The following is an 18616-nucleotide window of genomic DNA, read 5'->3' as shown; positions in this document are numbered from 1 at the left end:
TAACATTTTTTTAACTTTTCAAATTTATTTGTTTAAACTGTATTGAATTTTGCGAGAAATATTTTTAAATATTTTAGCCCTTTTAAATTTAGGTAATTCGGAGTATTCTCCAAAACATTTTAATCCTTCAGCTAAAACTAATTCAAGTTATGTTTTTTTTTGTGAAACTTTAGGAAATTGTTCTGGGATTACTTTTTGGAAGATTTGAATCATCTGGCGATCAGTAAAATTACTTCAACATATTTTCTTTCTTTGAAATCTTAAAAATACCTTATGACTTATTGAACCTTAGAAATATCTCTGAACATTTTTTTAACATTTTAACTCTCTAGCGACCACATTAACCCTTTAGCATATCCTTTTATTTTTTTCTGCCTAATACCTTGAGCTTGGTGAGCCATAAGAAAGTTTTCCCATTAATATTTGGGAAAATTCTAACCCTTTAGCGACCATAAAAACTACTTTTTTTCTTTCAAATTTTAAAAAATATTCCGACTAATGCTTTTTTTTTTGGTCCATGCTGCGGAGGTTCCACCGATGGAGTGCAAAAGGCTAGTACAGGACGAAGCAGATACGAACTAGAGAGGCGAATCTCTATTTTGTTACATCCTGCAAACCAATTTGCAGATAGCCAACAGGGGAAATGTCCCTACATACATTGGTCCAACATCCAGCAATGTTTTGGATATTACACTGGGTCCGAACGTGATATATCAAGGTATAACTGGATGGTTCTTGATAGACCATCCTTCTCCGACCATGCGTATATCAGCTTCAGCATCTCCCTAAGGAGGGTAGAGGAGGGAGGAACCTTTAAAAACCCTAGGTCAACAAACTGGATTAAATTCCAGAAACAGGTAGACACGAAACTGGGACAACCCCAAGAGGTTGCCAATGTGGAAGAACTGGAGGAATCTAATGAATTCCTAACAATGACTGCGTATAACAAAGCTTGCCCTCTAAGAAGATTCAGAGGAAAAGCAAAGCCGTCATGGTGGAGCAATGAACTGAGTCTTCTAAGAAGACAGGTAAAAGAAATGTTTAAGCTAGCAAAGACGGCGGAAAGCGAAGCGTGTCGGGACGAGTACAGGGATCTACTGAGGATCTACAAGCGTGAAATTTCCAGGGCGAAGAGAATCTCATGGAAAAGTTTTTGTACGGACATAGAGTGCTCCAGCCAAACAGCACGGTTGAGAAAAGTCCTAGCAAAGGCAAATATAGTCCAGGGACTAATAAAGAAATAGAACGGGGAATGGTCACGTAATAGTGAGGAATCCCTTGAGGAGCTTCTCGATACACATTTCCCATCGGGAGATAGTTTAGAAGAGCCAGCGGACAGCACTCACGCTTCGATCACGGAGCAGGTGGTGCCGGGCTTGGTGACCGATACCAAGATCGAGTGGGCAGTGAAGACATTTTCTAAGTTTAAATCGCCGGGCCCAGGTGGCAATGCTACAAGTTTCAAGTAGGGCGGTGGTGGAATGGCTTAAAATAATATTCAATGGGTGCATAAGACTGAATCATGTACCGCACTCTTGGAGAACTGCTCGTGTAGCTTTCCTACCAAAGGCGGGAAAGATCGGCCACGTGTATGCCAAAGATTATAGACCCATTAGCTTAACATCATTTCTGCCTAAAACCTTTGAGAGGCTGATAGATGTGTACATAATGTCCAACGTGGATGAAAAGCTGCTCTCCACAACACAACATGGCAAGTCGGTAGACACCGCATTGCATAGGGTGGTAATAAGCATAGAGAAATCCCTGGAATATAAGGAGTATGCTCTAGGAGTCTTGGAAATTGCCGGGGCTTTCAATAATATTTCTAAATGGGCGATTATGGATGACCTTAATTACATTAAAGTACATCCAGACTTAACCAGATGGATCGGCAACATGTTAAATTGCAGGAAGATTACATCACAATGGGGATTGTACGAGGCAACGAAATCAGTGGATAGGGGAACGCCGCAGGGAGGGGTGCTATCACCTCTGCTGGGGACGCTGGTCATCAACCAACTGCTCAGGCGATTTGATGAGGGGCCCGTAAAACTTAAGCGGATGACGTTGCAATTGTCATAAGTGGAAAGTGCCTTCTAATGATTAGCTCTTTGATGGATCGGGCGCTTTCATACCTGGGCATCAAATGTCGGGTTGAAAGTCAACGCGGATAAGACGGATATGGTCTTGTTTACAAAGAGGTACAAGGTCCCAAATTTGATCAGGCCTAAGTTAGGAGGGGTGACCCTACGGGAGAAACCTTGCACAAAGTATCTAGGAATAATCCTAGACAGTAAGCTGTCATAGAGGAGAGGGTGAAGTAGGCTTCAACGGCACTTTATGCATGTAAAAGAATGCTGGGGTGTACGTGGGGCTTATGCCCTCTCTTTCTCGTTGGGTTTTTACAGCGATTGTAAGCCCTATCCTATACTATGGAGTTCTTGTTTGGTGGAAAGCCACACAAAAAGCAACCTACCTCAAAAAATTAGAGGGGGTATGCAGACTATCAATGCTTAGCATTACGGGAGCCCTGAAAACAACCCCGACAGCTGCACTGTATGCCATTCTGCACATTCCACCTGTAGACCTGGTAGCAAAGAACATAGCGTTAACAACTGCAACCAGGCTCGGTGCGTCGGGGCAGCTTGAGCGCCGACCATACGGCCATAGTAGTATAGCGTCATCAATCACAAGACGAACAGACTGATTGATTCCCTGTCTGCGCTTAGAGGGCGATCTTAAGGCGACAATAGAGGTGGACGGTTGGCGCAAGGGTGCTCAAATGGCGGACGAGGCGATACATATGTACACAGATGGTTCCAAAGTAGTGGAAGGAGTAGGGTCTGCGGTATACTGTGCTGATCCGGAAATAAACAGATCCTACGGCTGCCGGATTACTCTAGCGTTTTCCAAGCCGTAACAAAAGCATTAGAAACCCTGGAAGAAAATACTCCAAGTTGCAATCGTGTTAACTTTTATATTGACAGTCAAGCAGCAATTAAGGCAATAGTCTCGAATACCACAGAATCTAAATGCGTGTTAGAGTGTAAGCAGTCCCTGGAGAGAATCAGGACAGGGAGAAGCATACATCTATATTGGGTCACAGGGCATATTGGAATGAAAAAGCGGATGAATTAGCTAAAAAGGGAGCATCCCTTGAAGCTTGCTCCGTAGACGTCCCAACTAGACTGGGCGAAATTAAGCGAAGGCGAGAGGTGCACATGATCGACCAAGCAGGAAAGACGTGGGTTCAAGCGCGGGGCTGTAAAGTGTCGAATATTATGTGAAGGTCTTACAACCTTAGACTAACAAAGTTGCTTCTATCATTAAAAAGAGAGGACTGTAGACTCATGACGGGTATTCTGACTTGACACTGCCTTCTGGTGTCACATGCCTTTAAATTAGGCTTGGTCAGTGATAGCAGATGTAGGAAGTGCGGACTGGAGGAGGAAACGATCGAGCACGTTCTGTGCTCTTGCCCTGCGCTTGCCAGGCTAAGACTCCAGCTATTAGGAGTGATACAGCTGTCAGATCTAGAAGCAGCAAGTGGCTTAAATCCTAGGAAGCTTCTAGTATTTGCCAAGAGGACGGAGTTATTTTATAAAATAGGTCCTGATTTTTGATAGGGTTTTTCAGTTTGGTCGTTAAAACAAACTTCTGGTAACACCACGGACTTATTCAGTCAGTCTGAGGTCCTCATGGACCGGCCAGTTCAACCTAACCTAATCTGATGCTTTTTCGAACATGTAAACCCTGTAGGAAATTTCAGATTAACACTCTTTAAACACTTTAAGGCTTAAGCGACTGCGTAAACTCTATTTTTCCTTCCAAATTTTCCAAAGTTTAGAAAATACTCTAGATAATGATTTTTCGAGCATATCAATCCTATAGGGAAACTTCCGATAAATACTCTTGGACATTTTAACCATTTAGCTACCACGAAAACTATTTTGAAAACATTTTTTTTTTTTCAACCTCAGAAAATAGTCTGCAAGAGTTTCTATTTTGGAAATTTGAGGAAACTTTAATGATGTAATTTTTAAATTTTTTGGAACATTTGAACCTTTTAGCCGTTATTATTATTGTTTCAATATTTTTTTCTTTGAAATCTTTTAACAAATTGTTTTCCTTTTTCAAACTGTAGAAACGATTCAGCCTAATTATGTTTTTTTAAATTAATATTCGGGTGCATTTAACCCTCTAGCTGCCACTAGACATAATTTTAAAAAATATTCTGCTTAACGCTATTTCGAACATATTAACCCCGTAGGAAAATTTCATATGAACACTCTAAACCATTTTAAGCCTTTAGCGACCACGAAAAAATTTTTAACATATTTTTTTCTTTGAAACTTTAGACTTATGCTCTTTTAGATTAATATTTTGGAACATTTTAAATACACATTTTTGGAACCTAAGAAGATGGTGTCAACAAATTGTGTCCGTTTTAATTCTAGCGACCACTAAAACTTGTTTAATATATTTTTTTTTCTTTCAAACTGTAGAAAAGATTCCGCCCAATGTTGTTTTTTTTTTAGATTAATATCCTGGAACATTTTACCCCCTCTATCTGACACTAGACATAATTTTATTTATTCTGCTTAAAGCTTTAATCCTTTGGCGACCGCGAAAACTGCTTTTTCTTACAAGTTTTAGAAAATACTCTGGCTAACCCTTTTTCGAACATATTAGCTCTGTAGAAAAATTTCAGATGAACACTTTGAATACCTTTTAATCTTTTAGCGACTACAAACATTATTTTAACATGCTTTTTTCTGCCAATTTAGAAAATTTTCTGGGTAGTACAATGGAATATTTTAATCCTACAACGACCATTTAATTTGATTTTACTTAAACTACAAAATGTTTTCTTTGATTTTGAATTACTCTTTTCATAATATGACAAATATTAGCAACACTAAGGGATACTATCATCTCTAAACCAACACTAAGCAGGACTTGTATGCACATCAATAAATCAATTATTATGTTTATACATATGTCCATACAAGCAGCGGAGAGTAACGCACAAACACATGCATATATCTGAGATACTCCCAAAAATATGTAATCATTTGTGCAAGTATCACTCACATGAGAGAAGCTATAAAATCGTGCATCTGTAGTTAAATTCTAGAAATAGAAACGCCTAGAAGTATGCGAACGAGAAATCACAGAGTATAAAAGGAGGTAAAGCTGAGAATAAGAATGAGTTTGATTTAAGCACGCTATCTGTCGAGAAGTAGTAGTTTTGGGAAGTACTTGAATAAAGATAATTTTGCATTATTGAATAGTGGAGTTATTTATTCAATAGTTTAGTGATTCGAAGGTTAGCAGAAGGTTGCAAATAATAGGAATTGCAGTAAATTCGTTACAATAAGTATATAAAAATACGGAGTTTGATATTACACTTTACCAATGTGTTAATTTTTATTATCTTTAAAAACTTACCCCACTTTCCCACGGACCACCACTGCTGCTGCTAGCTTGTAAGGGCGGGCGATAATTTTTCGGCTTGGGCGGTGGAACTGGTTTAAATGGGCCATTACCATTATTGTTCGCTGGCACATTTCCGCTAGTATTGTTGTTGCCATTGATATTTGATGGTTGTGCAATTAAGTGTGGAGTCTTCGGTAATTTGTTGTAATCAGCTGGTGCAACCGAATTATTACGGCTAATATCGCATAAAGTACGAAACACAATTTAGGACAGCACGAGCAAATTTTTGAGATGAACGAGCACAAAATGAGAACAAAAATGGGGTGCATAGAAGGTAAGAAATAAATATAAAAAATTTAAAAAGGACATACATAAATATATAAATGGTTTATAGCTAAAAATTTAAATGCATTTAAGGGATGAGCAAATTTAAATATATGCAAATTCTAATGGATGTCGTATATGGTATGGTATATAATGCTACTAATTATATAAGTTATAAAAATAACAAACCACACACGTGATTTTGTAAAAACACAAGAAAAATGTTTTCACTAATGTTGCTTTGTATTTGCATTATCACAACAAATCAAACGAGTGTATCGTAAATGGATATATCTCTAACAAGTGGAGGCAAAATTTTATGATCTATGGCATACGATGGTGTTAATTTGATGCTATTAGGATTGTAAACAAATGATTTACTGGCCAATAATTTTGACTTTAATGGCACAGTTGTTGGATGTTGATGAAGATGTTGGTGGAAATGTATTGGATGTAGACGTAAATATCTTTGTTTTTTAAATGTATTTTTTTGTTTGTTAAAGGAGTTATAGGCAAACACACAAGCACATAGACAAAGAGGTTTATATTTTAATGAAGTTTTAAATTTATTTTTATTTTTATTTTTTTTTTATTAATATTTACGCAGTTGGTTTCATTTTGTGTTGTAGTCATGCGAGTAGTAAAGTTTGTCGGTTAGAGAAAGTAAACAAAAAATAATTATACTAATTACTTATTTCATTTTTTTTTATGTTTTGCTATATTTATATACCTAAATGCATAATGATAAGCTAGCCCGAATAAATATATTTTCACCATTTATACAATTTAATTTTAATATTTTTTTCTTCGAAATCTTAGAACAGCGACTTATGATTTCTATGATCTAAACGTTTTTGTAACGAAAAAAAAAGTTTCAAAATTGTTTCACTTTTTTATGACTTAATAACTTTCTTGTTTGTAATTTGTTTGGTATTTTATACCAAAATCAAGGGAGAGGTCTGTAGCGCATTGATTTCAGATCTAGCAAAGTTAAGGTCTAGATCACTTAAAAATCGTGTATATTTTTTAGAATTTTTTTTCTAAAGGCAGCATCTATTTTCTTCCATATAGAATTCGACAAAAACAAGTTTTTTTTTTTAATTTAAGCAGATTTTTTTAAAAACTAAAGTCAGACGCTTCACATTAATTTTATTGATTTAAAGTATAAAATCAATTTTGAAATTTAGATTATTTAATAATTTGTTAAAAAAAATAAAACAATGTGACATCAGGACGGACAAGACGGCAGCTGTTGCGACTATAACTTTCTCGTGGAATTAGGGGGCGGAATGAACTAGAAGGCTCAATGTGGTCATACGAAATCGTTCCCGAGATAGTCGTGCTAGTACCTTAATGGTGCTTGTCACCTAAAATTGCAGGATCTATATCCGGAAAGGGACCATCAACATCGATAACACTCCCCAAAACCGCCAGCAAAAGCCTTGCCTTGTTGTTGTGAAACTTTTTCCAGTTCAAGCATTGCAGGTGCGCAGGTTCGAATCCCACTCCCGGGAGAAAAGGCTTTGACGAGATTTACAAGGTATAATCGAAACATCTGCCGCCTTATCCGTCCTGATGTCACATTGTTTAGTTTTTTTTTCCAAATTATTAAATAAATTTTCGATACTTTTTGACATTTTTGTAATGCAAATATGCTCTATACCAAAGTTGAAAAATTAAAGCAGATTTTTTTTTTTTAATTAGATCTTCTTAGTTTTTGTATTGTATCTACAGCTTTCTTCACTTAAAGTATGGCTGTTCCAGACATTTTTAAATGAAGTGCAAATCACAATACATATACAAAATTATGTGTACACTGAAACTTTTTTAAATTGAAAAAAAAAAAAATTGAAATGTTTAAAGAATTGTGATGTTCCCCTTAATGAATAAATTTTGAACTGAAATTTTTCTCAGTGCTACAATATTTAAAAAAAAAAAAATGTTTGGTGTTAATTTGTTAGTGTACGTTTGAATATCATACCGAAGTGCTTTTGCTTCATATAAAGGCGCTTTTTCTTTGCACTTTCATATAAAATTCAGGCACTTTCTTATGCATCCAATTTATATGTGAGGGCATATCGGAGTAATATGAAATTTTTTTTATATTCAAAGTGTGAATTTGTATCTGTGCCTATTCTTCAGGGCAAAACAAAAACAAAAGTGATTTAAGTGTTTAGGGCTTGAGTAGCTCTGATTCAAAGATTAAAAAGATTTTTTTGAAAAATTATCGAAACTTTTTAAAATTTTTAAAAGTTATGAACAAACTCTGGATCGAAGATATGATACATGCCACTTTCAAGATTTTTAAGATTTCTGTGAGAAAAATATTGAAATTGAAAAGATTATGTAAATGCTTTAAACTTGCTAATACAATTGCATTGAGCTCAAAAACGCTATTTCCTAATGCATAATATAATACATAATATAATATAATTTATGGATTGCGTTAATTGTGTTTGCAACTCAAGTTGAAATCTCCATATAATGAAACTCGTCGAATTTTCACACCAATTTCTTTACTAAGCCATTTAGAGCAAAACAACCGATCTACTGTGTCTATTTCTCTATTTCTCTTTTCCCCTTCTTCTGTATCTTCTATGTTTCCCTACTATTCCTGTCCTTTTCCCATTTTTTCTTTTCCATTCTCCCACTTCCACTCCCTCTTCTCTCCTTTTCCTTTTCTTCTCACATTCTTTTTATATTCCTTTTCCACATTTACTCCACACATTTACTCCTACCACTCCCAGCCCCACTACACCTACCACACCCACCCACTCTCACACATACATAATATCGATGTTGTCGTTGTAAGATGTAAATACAAAACCTACTGTAAGCCTTAGAAACCAACCGATAGGAAACACTATTATACTAGAAATATCTACAACTAATTTCCTTATCTAACTTGGTTTCTTCTTAAAAAAATTCGATAAGCTAAAATCAATCTTTATTTCCTTTATACAGAGAGTAACGCTGTCTCCTAAAATTTGTTACCCTTTATAATATTTGGCAATGTATACACTCCAATAGTGGATTTGAACTCAATGTTTTATTAATATATTGCACTTTCAAACAAAGCTTAGTAAAATTAGGAATGCCATGGACTAAATTTCCAACTACTTTATCAAAATATTCTAAGGTCTTTGAAAATCTTGTTATATCATCAATAAATGGACGAAGAAACAGAACGAATACAAGTTGAACGACGAACCAAATTAAACCCGTATCGCACTAGGAATAACAACTATTTTCAGCAAGGAAAGTGGGAATACTTCCTGGAAAAGACAAACTGTCATGCCAGTGACCTCTAGCTACAGCACTATATCAATTAGTCATTAAAAACATTGCTAATGTTTTCCACAAAATGCATCATACATAAAACTGTCATGAGAATCATCTAAGGTTGATGCTATCAGGTTTTCTAGATGGGTGGGTGACGGACAAAGCCAAAGGGGTGAATGAGATGGTTAGAGCGCCACGAACTTTCTGCATCATGCCTGTGACGCTTCTACGCTAGGCAAAGAAACGTAGAGGTGGAGAAAACAAGTATACTTGCTGAACAGGAAAATCGCGGAGTTAACAAAATAGGCTTAGGAAAAGGTGCTTTGCGAAGTGGTGGTTTTACGGCCACTCGGGAATAAGGCAATTGGCTAGTTCTAGTTCCAAAGACCAAAGCACACACCAACTGTCTGTCCATAGTCTTTTACCCTACTACGCATGCTATACACTGCTGGAAAAACTATGATGTGCCTTTTGAAACAACGCCTGAAGGTAGATATAGAAAACGGGAGAGGACTCTCTTATCGACAACATTTTTCCGGAAAGTAGGCCATTAGAGCACTCTTTCAATGTATCGAAATATCTCCTAGATATCTGAAGAGATATCCCGAAAGACTGATACCTACGGTGTGAAAAGGATCTCAATATATACCGTAACGAAAGCTATGCGGGCTTATGTTGTTTGTAAAGAGCTTTTTACATTGCACTATTTTTAGAAGTAACAACAGGTAACCATGAATGTTATTTGTTATTGTTTAAGCTGGCAGTGCCCTATTTGTTTATATATACAAATATTTTTAAAGACAAGGCGACAGCTGTTTCGATTATACCTTGTAAATCTCTTCAAAACCTTTTCTTTCGTGAGTGCGATTTGAGTCCGCACTCCTACGATGATCGATTTGCTTACAAACACTCTCGACCAAAGACACCAAAGCAAGTCTTCTTTGCTCGCAAATACTAGGAAGGAGTTTTCTGCGAGTTGCCACATCTTGAACTAAATCGAGGCAGAAACGGATTCCAATAATCATTGTTAAGACATTTGGGGGAATAACACTAAATATTTGGGCCTAAACTCGACAGCGAGAATACCGTCTCGGCCGTGCACACTATAACGAACCTGAGCCGACTAATGGCAAACCTAGACGGGTCAAAACTTCAAACTATATGCTCCTTTATGCTGCAGTTATAAGGGCGGAAGCAATGAAATACTCGAAGTATGGAGCAGTTATCACCTTGGCCCAATGCAGCGGGGTCTATGAATACTGACCTTTGCAGCAAAGATTTATTAAATTCAAAAAAATTCACATCCATGGCATTCCTTCTATGAACTTAATGCCACCGCTGTAGGAAGTCGCAAAGAACTAGATATCTTACCTATATTTTCCATAGTCAGTTTTCGTTTCAACAACTGATTTACGAGGACTATTTTCGATACTCAAATTACTTGGTCTTTGTAATGGACCATTTCGCGCATCTGTAAAATTTATTTAAACAAAAATTATTTTTTCAAAACGCAACAACACAATCACAAAAACTTATTCACCAATGTTTCGCGCAGAGTTTGCATCATGATATGATGGTCTGGCGGGACTGCTTTGACGATTTAGGTCATTGGCGCCAGAAAAACTGCGATGATCATGGGTAGTACGACCATATTCAGGCGCTTGAGAACCCATACCAACTGGTGGCAGCGGTCGGCTGTTGGTTACAAAAAGAAGAAAGAGAATTTTAGTAAATACTTAAACTGCTTCAAATATAGTTCTTTATTCAGTTAAAAGGAGATTTGTTATTGGATTCAGTTTAGTATAAAAAATGTACTTACTTTGCATTTGGCACTGACTTGAGATCATCTGGCGCATTTGGACCAAGTCTACCCAAATTTTGTACTGTCAATTGTGACGCATTATTATACGAATCATAACTAGATACACTATCGTATGAATTGCCATTTTGTTGCTGTTGTTGTGTGGTTTTATTACCACTAATCATTGAATTAGAACTTGCCGCATTCAACCTAGCTTGTCGTTCCAATGAAGCATGATGACGATCCATTGAATCGCTAACATTACGTGAGACATATTCCGCTTGTACTTCCTCATTAACTATTGCTTTACCAAAAAGACGTTCTTGTGCCGAACGGCCCAGTGTTCCACCAGAACTATTCGTACGTGAATGTGGTGGTATAAGCTCACCTGTACCAGGTTTTACTTGACGATCGATACGTGGCGGAAGATCAGGTGCATGAATGCCATAAATAGATTGTGGACGTGTAGAGGGTGTTGAGGGATCGGAGACACCACCACCACCGCCCGCACCAGTCATACTCGCACCCGTCACATAAGTTCCATATTTGTTGGTATCCATGGTTTGACGACGATTTGGTGGTATATTAACAGCGTGATCATAGGGAATCTGTTGGTGGAAGTATATATCATATCATTTCATATGTCATATCATATCCTATCAAATATTATATCATATCATATACTATAAGGAATTTAGTAGTGGAAATCGTATCATATCACATATCGTATAATATCAAATATCATATCACATCACATGTTATATCAAATAACATATGCATATCATATCATATATGATAGTGAATCAAGTAGTGTACAAGATCTTTTAGTATGAGAAATAATCCTCAAAAATACTGAAATAAACCAGAATATGAATTTAAACTGATTTTTAAATAGCCCCGATAGCAAACTAAAAATCTAATGGTGAAAAAATATTACAAATATAATAAAAAAAAACTATCACGAAGTCATCCTGTAAATAATTCTGTAATGACCGTTTCGAGGTTTGGAACGTTTCCGAATTGACAGAATTCCGAAAAAGTTACGATATTACTACCAAATTTGACCACATCTAATCCAATAAAAATATATCAAGTGAAAAGAGATCTAGTAAATGATAGCAAATCAATCTAGAACAAATCGTAAAAAAAAATTGTAATCCCAAATCAAATGAAACTAAGTCAATCAAAGTCGAAACAAAACAAATCAGACCATATTACATAATGTCATATAAAATTAGATCATCGGATCAAGTCGAATATATCCAAACTAAACTAAAGTAAATAAGATCACCTCATATCATAAAAAAGCAAAACAGACCTGGTTCTATCGCATCATATCAAATTTGACAATCATAATTCGTTTAGTCTGATTAAATCAAAATATATCAAAAGAAACTAAATTAAATTGAGTAAACTAGATGACATCATATCGTAAGAAACGAAATCACACCACATTAGCTTAAAACAAATCAGACTAAAGTAAATGGGATCAAATGAAAACAAATATAATTAAATCAGATGAGATCATATTGTCTGAAATGAACCTCATCAGATCAGACCAAATCAAAGTGGAAGAAACTAATTAAGAAGAATGAAATTAAAATCACATGAAATAAAATGAGACTGACATGACATGGAGATCACATCAGATCAAACCAAATCAAACCCTCGGTTAAATTATATCATCAAATCAAATGAGATAAATGGGATCAGATAGTATTTATTAAATGTGATTTAGTCAGACGATATGACATCAAATATGACTAAGTCAGGCGGGATCATATCGTATGACATCAGATCAAAACAAAACAGCAGAAACTACGTGAGGTCAGATCATGTCCAACCGGATCCAGTCAATACATAAATACAAATCAGATGAAATAATATAAGATTATATTATGAACAAACCAAATCAAAATCATATCAAAACCCAGGAAATGGGATGTGGCTAAATGAGGTTAGATCATGTGATAACAAAACATCTCAAATCTTGACAAATCATCATATAAAACCAAAGAAATTAGATAGAGCTGAATGATGCTAAATAATATGATTACAAATCATCTAAAATCAAATCGAATAAAAGTGAGTAAATCAGATTTGAAGGGATCGTTTGAAATCATATCACGTCAGATCAGATCAATACATAAATACAAATCAGTTGAAATTAAGTGAGATTACGTTATTATATTGGATCACTATTTAGGTTAGATCATATGATTGATTACAAAACATTTCACATCAGATGAAATCAAAGGAGCTATATGACATCAGATAATACCACGCCAAATATTATTAAGTCCGATGACATCATAGGAAATGGAATCACATTCACCAGAGAAATGAAATGAGATTATGTTATGAGATTAGATCACATCGCACTTAAACAAAAAAGATCAATCTAAATCGAAATCATATCAAAACCTAGAAGCTTAGAACAAATCAAAATAATTACAAATAAGTTAAATTATTAAGATATCATATCGACTAAGATTAAGTCAGATCAGATCATATCGTATGAAATCGAATCATATCAAATCATAGCAAAACAAAACAGATGGAACTATGTGAGGTCAGATCAAGTGAAATGAAATTGTGTTATGAGATTATCTCGCAAAATTTCAAAAAAAAAAAAAAAAATCAGATCTGACCAAAATGAGGTTAGATCATATGATAACAAATCATTTCAGATCAGGTCAAGTAAAAGTGAGTAAGTTAGATGAGATCATATCTTATGAAATCGGATCACATCAAATCACATCAAAACAAAACGAATGCAACTGAGGGAGGTCATCATATAAAAATAGATAAACAGGAATCAGAATAAATCGGATGAAATTAAATGATCCTATAATATGAGACAAGATCTCCTTACATCTAAACAAATCGCATATAAAAAAATAAATAAATGTAAGGCGCGAAAACCTCCGAAGAGATCTAAGGCCGAGCTTTTCTTCCAATTTGCGTAGTGCTCTTGATTTTCCCTACAAATTGACCGAACGGGACCTACATGGTTTTATGGCGACTCCGAACGGCATCTGTGCAAGGCAGATGAGTTTTCACTGAGAGCTTTTCATGGCAGAAATACACCCGGAGCGGTTGCCAAATACTGCCGAGGGGCGACCCCGCTTAGAAAAATTTTCTTCTAATTGAAAAACCTTATTTCTAAAATTTTTGATGCTGCATTGCCCGGGGTTTGAACCAAGGCCATCCGGTGTGGTAGGCGGAGCACGCTACCATCACACCACGGTGGCCGCCACAAATCGCATATAAATGCCTGAAATAGGCCAATCTTGGAAGACTATACACAGGCAAAAGCGGAATATTTTACTCGTACAATAAACCCTAAAATCATATCCTTAATCAATTAAATTGGCTGAAGGTTATCATAACAAAATTACAAAATCATTTTTTTTTTAAATGGTCCCACGAAAGCTTTGGATTATTTTTGCAAATTGTTCGGGAAATTCCACATATTCAAGATATTTGAAAACTCTTAAACTGTCAAACCACGAATATTTATGAGCACTTAAAATAATATTAATATGTAAATGTAAAATATATACATAAATAAGCCACACAAACATGCCCCTCTTTCTATAATAACATTAAAAAAAATAATGCGATATTTATGATATATATGTAAGTTTATAAATATAGATACATAATATATATTCCAAAGCAAATATACCTAATTAATGATGAATACGTGATATGTGTATTTTGCCTCTTACCGTATATGGAGGTGGTAATCCATCACCAACTGTATCTCTATCCCTATCCAAGTTATCCTGATTAGTGGCAATCGATGGATCTGAGCTTGATTTGACCAATTGCGGTAAATTGCCAAGAGACAATGATGTAGATGGACCCGGGCTTAATTCCAAATCAGATTCCGGACTCGATGCATACGATAAACGGGAGGTGGTCATGGGGAAAAGGAAATCATCGGATAGGGATTCAATCGGCTGAGGTTGATAAATGGATAGTAGGAAAATGTTTAAAGTTTTTTTTATTTCAATGTAATGGAAGGTAGATATTAAAGGGTTAAGATTTAAAACAAAAAAATGTGCAAGGTATTTATGCAGGTGTAACGCGATTTAATTTAATAAATATAAAATAAAAATTATTTGTTTACAAATGTAGCAATTAACGTTCGAAAACAACAAACAAATTATAAAACATGGCAAACAAAGTTTTGTTTTTATTTAAGAAACGCAAACAAACAATGAAACAAAAAACATTTTTAAGGAAATGTTATTATAGCCGAGTAATAACAATGAACGTTCAACACAGAGTGGACGAAGGACAAAAAAAAATTTAGTTGTAAGTAATTAATAAAATTTTATAAATTTTTAGATGTGATAAGGTTTTAGAGTTTTACGGGATGAATGAAGCAAGGGAATGACCATGATGATTGTTGTATTTGTTGTTGATATATAACATAGATAAAAAATGAAATAAAAAATACAAAAAAATATTTAGTTAGCAACAAAGTGTGATTTATATGAATGTATGTATGTATGTAGATGAGTATATATGTATGTATGAATGCGTAACATAGATTGGCAGTTTGCAGATAAATCTTTGTTGAAGTCACTTCTACAACAACGATTCCAAACTTGCTTATAATAATAAAAAAGCATTGAAATTAATAAATTAAAAATAATCTTAGAATTCTATTCAAACATCGTTTTTCATGTATTTTATTTGGCAATGCAAACTGCCCACCTATGATATATTTTCAATTAATCATGGATGGGCAGAGTGCATCTAAATCTTAATTAAATTCAGTTTTAATGCAACGAGTTCTGGAAAGCCTTCAAATCAATTTGAGTGAAAATGAGCATGGAATTTAACTCAAATTTTGTTTTTTAATATATTTTGTATGAAAACTGCCCATCTGTGATGGAGATGCAACTAATAACTATAACAAATACTTATATAAAACTGCAAAGCGTTAAATACAAATTTCTAAGTTGATACGTTAAATGATTTTGAATATGGATTTTTGAAATGACAAATAAACTTATGTGTTTGTATATTTATGTTTTGGTGTTTTTATATACATATGCATTTAGTTGAGTTCGCTCGCATTACATGGACATATTCATTACTATTGGCTTGCCATGAATTCGAAAAATGTGTATTACAAGGGTTAATGAGCGTTTTCGCGCTTGTAAGCTAACTTTTGCCAATACTCTTAAATAATTAGCGCAACTAAATGTGATTTTGTGGGAGGTAGTTATATGGCAATTCCGATTTATAAGCCCCGAGATATATAGTCCCGATATCATATCTAATAAATGGGATGCTACTTTTTACCTATGTTTTCAATGGCTTTTCTGGCTGAATCACGATAGAAGGGATATGAAATATAATGGTATATGTTTCTTTAAAAAGAGTGGATCTCACGCCCTGTGGAACAATTACCTTTTAGACATTTTTTCATTGTCTTCGTGACTCAACTACGGTAGAACCGATGGACAGATATGGATCACTTCCTTGCCTATAGCAAGGCAATGGTCTAAAAGGATGTACTGGCTATACGTTTTTTGAAAAGACTGGCTCTCAAGCCTACAGTGAGCAGTTACTTTTTAACCTATTTTTTAATCGACCGTGTGACTCAATCACACGGGAACGGGTGCACGAATATGGATGAAATTTTAGCATGCAGGAGAAAAAATTGTCTGAAAAAATCGACTTTGGAGATCATTTCTGAATAACCTAATGACAATTTTAATGTTCATTGTTTTTCCGGGACCATTGTGAGACATATTGTGCACCTATTTTTAAAAACAAACCCAAACTTTTTCATTTTGGGACCATTTCTGGATTATCTGCGAGCCATTTCGGAATTGTTTTTAGGACTATTCCAAGATCACTTTGAGACCGGTTTGGTATCAGCTTATGCGTATTTCGACATTGTTTTTGGAGATAATTGCAGAGTTTATTTCAGGTTGATAGAAAAACTATTCCCGCTTATTTTTGGGATTATTTTCCCGTAATTTTGGGGCTCTTTGGAGATCATTTCTGGATCATCTATTAATAATTTTGAGATTATCATCATATTATTTTGGAAATGTTTGCGCGATCAATTTGAAACTATTTGTGAATCATTGCATTTTCGGGACCTTTACTAGATTTTTACGCAACTATTTTTTCGGAACTGATTTTGGAATTATGTTCGGACTATTTTGGAAGCATTTTGCGAACATGTTGATATAATCTCCAGACTATTTTCCGATTGTTCTCGGAAACATAGTCCGGCTATTTCGGGTTAATTCTGGGGCCGTTTCTGGACTATCTGCGGATAATTTTGGAACTGTTTTTATTTTGTGTTTTGGGATAGTTTCGAAACCATTCTGTATGGATTTGAGCGTATTTCAGGATTTTTTTTGGCGCAATCTCAAAATGGATTTCAAATTGATTTTTGGACTGATTCCCGATCATTTTTGGCTTATTTCCCGTAATTTTGGGGCTTTTTAGATACAATTTCTGGACCATATAGCAAAAATTAAAGGATCATCCTTGGATTATTTTGGGATTGTTTTCATTATCATTTTGCGATAATTTTGAGATCACTAGGCCCTTTGAACTGTCTTAAAATCATCTTCGTAACGGTGCTTTATCGAGATCAACTCTAGCGTGAATGTTTAGTAACAAATTCTACTTCACGATTAATATTGAACATCATGCAACACGTTTATTGCTACAGCTATTGCTATTTAGTATTTAAATTTTAATAGCTATTCTTGTTAATGTTATGATAATAAAGGCCAGCTGTTGCTGCACTATTTGTAACTAAGGAATGGGATGAGGGATTACCGGTGGTAGTGGTGGTGGTAATTGAAGCAAAATTTCTAGCAGCCGGCTTTGGGCCGACCTGATCGTCTACTTCCACATTAGCATTCTTATTTGTATTACCATTATTGTTTAATTGATTATTTAATAAAGATAGTTGTCGATAATCATTTGCTGTTTTTAGCGACTCAAAATTGCCATTACAATCATTATTTGCGTTCACACCATTACCATTGATGCTTGAAGCTAGATCTATAGCAGTATCTGAACCAACATCGAAATCATTACGATTTTGTATATTAAATGATCGCAAACATGATTTGTATATGCGTAACGGTTGCCTTTGTGGTTCAACCGCGTCCGGGGAGCGCAACGCTTTGGAAGATTCAATATTCTTTTGTGTATTCATACTAACATCTTTGGCATTACTTTCATCTTTGGCAATATCATTAAGCAAATTAAGATTCGAATCAAATATTGATGGCTGTTTTTGTATTAATTCATTATAGTAGTAAGCGTTGGTGCGTGGCTCAACATTGTGTGGTGTACGTCCAATATTACGCGTAGAGCCGCTTAAACTCTCATTATTAAGATTTCCATCCATACTTCTATTCACAGAGAACGCATTAATGGCAGAGGTCATTTTCGATATCGATGACGCCATACTGCCACCACCACCACCAATGCCATCGTACCTGTTGCTGCTAGAGCGTTCGCCTTCTGTACCATCTGCGCTGCTTAACAAATTCGGTTGCGAGCTATGATATTGCGTTGAATTAATTTTATTTTCAATTATTGCATCTGTACCGCTATTTTCGTGTTGCATAACGGAGTTATTCGTGTATTGTGTGGCTAATCCACCAGGCATAGAGGAGGCGGGTTTCATAAAAGGCACTAATTTATAATAGCAGAATTGTTGTTGTTGTTTTAGCTTACCAGCAGCTGGCGTATTGGGTATGGAATTAT

At 35.2% G+C, this 18616-nt stretch overlaps 1 protein-coding gene across 9 annotated transcripts in view; it reads right to left on the bottom strand.

The window, feature by feature from the left end:
* pyd (polychaetoid) overlaps positions 1-18616 on the bottom strand; it is a 174418-nt gene that overhangs the window by 21637 nt on the left and 134165 nt on the right. For 7 of the 9 annotated variants that reach the window (XM_067786921.1, XM_067786983.1, XM_067786951.1 and 4 more), the window contains 5 exons: positions 14581-14814; positions 10865-11454; positions 10586-10740; positions 10417-10516; positions 5452-5674 (listed from right to left, as the gene is read on the bottom strand). In XM_067786921.1, the coding sequence (XP_067643022.1) occupies positions 5452-5674; positions 10417-10516; positions 10586-10740; positions 10865-11454; positions 14581-14814 (1302 nt within the window). Of the gene's footprint in view, positions 1-5451; positions 5675-5701; positions 6231-10416; positions 10517-10585; positions 10741-10864; positions 11455-14580; positions 14815-18616 lie in introns of those variants that run through there. The other 2 variants (XM_067786994.1, XM_067786932.1) reach the window with 2 other exon arrangements.

Source organism: Eurosta solidaginis, chromosome 1, assembly GCF_040869045.1.
Source record: "Eurosta solidaginis isolate ZX-2024a chromosome 1, ASM4086904v1, whole genome shotgun sequence".
NCBI classification, from domain to species: Eukaryota; Metazoa; Arthropoda; class Insecta; order Diptera; family Tephritidae; genus Eurosta; species Eurosta solidaginis.
Note: the sequence above shows the minus strand (reverse complement) of the source record. Positions and strands in the feature narration are given on the sequence as shown.